At 38.2% G+C, this 5654-nt stretch overlaps 1 protein-coding gene across 8 annotated transcripts in view; it reads left to right on the forward strand.

Annotated features, from left to right (window-relative positions):
• ATF1 (activating transcription factor 1) overlaps positions 1-3431 on the forward strand; it is a 35040-nt gene extending 31609 nt beyond the window's left edge. For all 8 annotated transcript variants that reach the window (XM_012805534.2, XM_023513714.1, XM_023513716.1 and 5 more), the window contains one exon: positions 2510-3431. In XM_012805534.2, coding sequence (XP_012660988.1) covers positions 2510-2654 — 145 coding nt within the window. In that variant the 3' untranslated portion in view covers positions 2655-3431. The remainder of the gene's footprint in view (positions 1-2509) is intronic.
• The last annotated feature ends 2223 nt before the right edge of the window (positions 3432-5654 follow it).

Genomic DNA, 5654 nt, shown 5'->3' on the forward strand with positions numbered 1-5654 from the left:
GGATTCGAACCCGCCACCTTAGGTGTATGTGGCTGGCACCTTAGCCGCTTGAGCCACAGGCGCCGAGCCGGATATCTTGGTATTACTAAAAGTGCAGACAATAACATTAGCAAATAGTACAGGGATTCTATAAGATAGCTTCTTATGCTAGTGAAATACACCTATAAAAGGATGGCCTACTCATGGTGCTGACACAACCAACTCTATATCTAGAAGAAAATTAAGTTGGACCCTTATTTTATACTGTATATGTATATTAACAAATTCTGGACAAACTTAAAGACTTAATTGTGAAAAATGAAACCATAAAAATCCTTCAAATATTGGTGGTGCCTGTGGTTCAAAGGAGTAGGGTGCCGGCCCCAATACCAGAGGTGGCAGGTTCAAACCCCACCCCAGCTAAAAACTGCAAAAAAATCCTTCAAATAGGCCATGTATGGTGGCTCACGCCTGGAATTCTGGCACTCTGGGAGGCCAAGGCAGGTGGATTGCTTGAGCTCACAAGTTTGAGACCAGCCTGAACAAAAACAAGATCCTGTCTCTACTAAAAATAGAAAAACTGAGGCAAGAGGATCACTTGAGCCCAAGAGTTGGAGATTGCTGTGAGCTATGGTACCACGGCACTCTACCAAGAGCAACAACTTGAGACTCTGTCTACAAAAAAAAGAAAAGAATGTCAAAACAGAAAAAGGACCAGAGTTCTTGTAAATAAAGACAACGTAATGGAAAAATGGGTAGGTCTGAATAGACAGTTTATAGAAGAACAAATCCAAAATACTAAATATGGGTGGGTATGGTGGCTCACGCTGTAATCCTAGCACTCTGAGAGGCCAAAGCAGACAGATTGCTTGAGAGCAGCCTGAGCAAGAGCGAGACCCTGTCTCTACCTAAAATGAGAGAGATGTAGTGGTGAGCGCCTGTAGTCCCAGCTGCTTGGGAGGCCGAGGCAAGAGGATTGCTCAAAACCCAGAGTTTGAGGTTGCTGTGAGCTACGATGATGCCATGCCATGGCACTCTACCCAGGACAGTGAAGTGAGACTCCATTTCAAAATAGTGAACTTTTGAAAAGAAGAGACCTAAGGGAAGCAAAAATGGCCTGTAAAAGATGGCCTATACACATGAAATTATACCAGTCAGGGAAATGTAAGTTAAATAAAGGAGACTGACAAAAATTAAATTTTCATAACATCATGTATTAGAGAAAATGAAGAGAAAGTACTCTAATGTACTCCTGATGAGAAATTAGAACAGATAATCTGGAGGACAATTGGTAGTATCTCTTCATTCATTTATTTATTTTTGAGAAAGAGTCTCACTGTGTTGTTGTAGGTAGAGTGAGGTGGTGTCACAGGTCATAGCAACCTCAAACTCTAGGGCTTAAGTGATTCTCTTGCCTCAGTCTCCCACATAGCTGGTACTACAGGTGCTTGCCACAACGCCCAGCTATTTTTAGAGACGGGGTCTTGCTCTGGCTCAGTCTGGTCTGGAATTCCTGAGCTCAAGCAATCCACCCACCTTGGCCTCCCAGAGTGCTAAGATTACAGGTATGAGCCACCTTGCCTGGCCACTCTGTGGTATTTTATTCAAGAGGAATGAAACATGTCAACAAAAAAAGCGTGGCATAGCAGCTAACCCTAGAAACAGCCCAAGAATCCTAGCACTCTGGGAGGCTGAGGCCAACGCCTGAGCTCATGAGTTTGAGACCAGCCTGAGCCAGAGAGAGACCTCATCTCTTAAAAAAAAAAAAAATAGCCAGGTGTTGTGGCACGTGCTTGTAGTCTCAGCTGCTTTGGAAGCTGAGACAAGAGGGAAAAAAAGAAAGAAAGAAACAGCCCAAGAGAAGGAATAAACAAATTGTGGTTATAATTATATAGTGGAATATGCCCCACACTGTGAAGGAACAAAACCACCACTAGGCAGTAGCATGGATGAACCTCAAAAATACCCTGAATATCAGACACTAAAGTACATACTCTATGACATTGTTACATGAAGTTCTAGAAGGATAACTGATACATGGTGACAAAAATCAGACAATAGTTGCTTAGAAGTTTGACCAGGAGGGGCATGAGAGAACTTTCCGAGGCAGTAGAAATATTCTATATCTTGGCTCAATTCCTGTAGCTCAGTGGCTAGGGTGCCAGTCACGTTACTGTACGCTGGAGCTGGCAGGTTTGAATCCAGCCTGGACCTGCCAAACAACAATGACAACTGCAACTAAAAAAAATAGCTGAGTGTTGTGGCGGGTACCTATAGTCCTGACTACTTGGGAGGCTGAGGCTAGAGAACCGCTTAAGCCCCAAATTTTTAGGTTGCTGTGAGCCGTGACACAACGGCACTCTACCGAGGGTGACATAGTAAAATTCTGTCTCAAAAAAAAAGAAAGATCTGTGCATTTGCTGTGTGTAGGTGATACCTTAATATATAAAATAAAGGGGAAAAGATAACCAGGGAAAGTTACTGAAGTACCTAGTTTTTCTAATGTTGCTTCTTTAATGCTTACATTCAGAGAGGCTGCTCGAGAATGTCGCAGAAAGAAGAAAGAATATGTGAAATGTCTGGAAAATCGAGTTGCAGTCCTGGAAAATCAAAATAAGACTCTCATAGAAGAATTAAAAACTTTGAAGGATCTTTATTCCCATAAAAGTGTTTGATTCTTAACAAAAAAAATATTTTTGTGTGGACTTGTTTAAAATTAAATGTATTTGTTTTTAGTGGAGTTTTATAAATTACAAAAAAAAGGTCAAAAGTGAAGCTTTTTATTTAGGCTTTTGCCATTCAAAGAAAGAAAAGATACCTTGCAACATACCTTGTGACAGAGGATAATGTGGAAAGTGACCTTAAGGAAGCTACTGGCACAACTGGAAGCTTTGTAAAAATTAAACATACTCAAGAAGCAAGAGATGAACTTGCAGCAATTTGAATTTTCTAAGTAACAATAATCATCAGTCCAAAGACGGCAGATGAAGATGAAATTTGGTGAATTGGATTTAAAAAATAAATCAGTTTACCCTGTGGTTTGCATTTCTTAATGTTTTTCTGAAATTGACCTTTTTCGGTTGTGCGTGTATTTTATTTCTGCCAATTCTAAATTACAAAGGTAAAAGGAAATCTCACACATGACTAAATATATAAATTATGTGTTCTGATTGTGTATGCTGGTTCTATTGTCAGGTCTTTTAAATGGGTTTTTAAAAGTTTGTGTGTTGGACTTGAGAGAGTTTTTGGAGGCTGAGTTACGTATTATTGAGGTCTTGTCCTAAAAGGCATCTAAGACACATGAATGGAAATTTGGTGATTTTTGTAACATTTTTTTATCAGAATGGAAAGAGAACTGTTTAAAAGTTTGATACTCTTAAATAGTTTGTTTTTTGCTTATTCTGATAATGGTGATTTTCTACAACTATATAATAAATTTTTTTGATTCTATATATTCTGTATGCAGTTGAGTATCTATCACTTATCCTGTTGTGCTTTAACAGAATGGAATGTTTACAGGTCCTTGAAATATTTTTTAAGAACTTTTTGAAGACACATACCAAAGTTTTTCCAAGAGGATTTTATAAACAATTTAATATAAGGTTTATCAGATTCTAAAATAGTATCATTATTAAGGCAATTTTATCTTAGAGACTATTTTGTAATGTAGTGCATGGTACCTTTATAAGAAAAGTGACTGCCAATATATTTTTATAGCTAATCTTTATAAATTCTAATGTTGAGTTTTTGATTATTTTAAATGTTTATATAGTTCAATAAAAAAAGTTTTTGCATTACAAAATATCAGTTTTGTATTATGGGAAGTAAAGTTTTCAGATTGGCTCTCATTTGAATTGTAAATTTTGTATACAGTTTATCCAGAGTTCAAAATTGCTAACAGTACATCAGTGTTTAACCTCTGTATTCCAATTTTTATACACTTTGAAATTGTACTGCAACTTATACAATATGTATCATATTGTTGTCTATGAAATTAAAAAACATTCGATAAAATTAAGTTTGTTGAATGTAAAATGTAATCTTGATATATGAATGACAAGCTTGCTGATAGCCATGCTGTTAATTATGCTAAATATATTGCATTTCTGGGTTTAACATGAGGATAACTTTACAGTTCTGGTCTATACAATTAGACATACTTTAAAGAAGGATCTATTTATATGTTTTGATTGAATCAGAACCAATTACAATAAAATAAGATAGCTAAATTTTCTGTTCTGTGTTTGTGACATGGTTAAAGATGTAAATCTTTACCTAATAAATTTGTGGCTGACCCTCCTGATGAGATTTTTTTTATGAAAAGACTCTTATTAAATGAAAAGAAAAAAGTTTGATCACCACAGGATTTATTTATATCACTTCTTACCATGTGTAAAGCCAGATGCTCAAACTTAAATATAAGGAGGTTTGGAGTCACTGGGTTAAGTTAAAGAGTGTGGTTTTTTTTTCTTTTGGTTTAGAATCAGAATCTTGCTCTGTTGCCCAAGCTCGAGTGCAGTAGTGTAATTATAGCTCACTGGAGCCTTAAATTCCTGGGCTCGAGTGATCCTTCTACCTCAGCCTCCCAAATAGGTAGGACTACAGGCATGTGCCACCAGGCCTGGCTAATTTTTAAAAATGTAGAGATGTGGGTCTCACTGTATTGCTGAAGTTAGTCTCATACTCCTGGTGTCAAGCAGTCCTCTCACTCCAGCCTTCCAAAGTGCTGGGATTAGGGGCATGAGCCATCATCACACCCATCCCAAAAGTGTTTTACCAGATAATATGTTGGGTAGATGTTATGCTTGGTGCAGCAGAGGTAGCTGAGCTCTTAGTGGCACACTACCTGGACATGTGTGAATATTCATAAATTCTGCTGCCTGCAGATTTCAGTGTGGTTACTTTAGCTATATGTAACAGGCCTGGGCAAAATACTGATGGTTCCATAGATGGATACCAAATTATTTTCCTGGATGTTCTAATTAGAATGCAACATGGGGCTTAGCAAAAAAGAATTTTTTTTTTTTTAAATCACTGTCTCACTCTGGTGCCCTGGGTGGAGTCCAGTCGTCATAGCTTACAGCAATCTCAAACTTCTGGGCTCAAACTACCCTCATGCCTCAGCCTGCCTACTAACTAGGACTATAAGCATGCACTACCTTCGCCTGGCTAGTAGAGATGGGGTCTTGCCATGTTGCCCAGCTTGGTCTTGACCACCTGGCTTCAAGCAATCCCCCTGCCTCAGCCTCCTGAAGTGCCAAGATTACAGGCACAAAATTTTAAGATGATTGTAATCCAAACATGAAATTATAATCCAAAAATGCAACAGACCATTGAAATACCTCAGTCCAACTTACTATTTTACATAATAAACATCACTTTATTCATTCATATTATACTAATGGAAATGGATTATTGTCCCCAAACACATCTAAGAATGGGCATTTCTTACAGCTTTGGAAATCTTAACTGTATTCGTTTATTTATTCATCAATTATTGTAGTTAATGGGTTAAACCTGCATTTTTCTCCAGTTGAAATACGTGAACATGGCTCGGCGCCTGTGGTTCAAGTGGCTAAGGCGCCAGCCACATATACCTAAGGTGGCGGGTTCGAATACAGCCCGGGCCCGCCAAACAACGACAGCTGTAACCAAAAAATAGCCAGGTGTTGTGG

Source organism: Otolemur garnettii, unplaced genomic scaffold, assembly GCF_000181295.1.
Source record: "Otolemur garnettii isolate 467f Iridium unplaced genomic scaffold, OtoGar3 scaffold00043, whole genome shotgun sequence".
Lineage (NCBI taxonomy): Eukaryota > Metazoa > Chordata > Mammalia > Primates > Galagidae > Otolemur > Otolemur garnettii.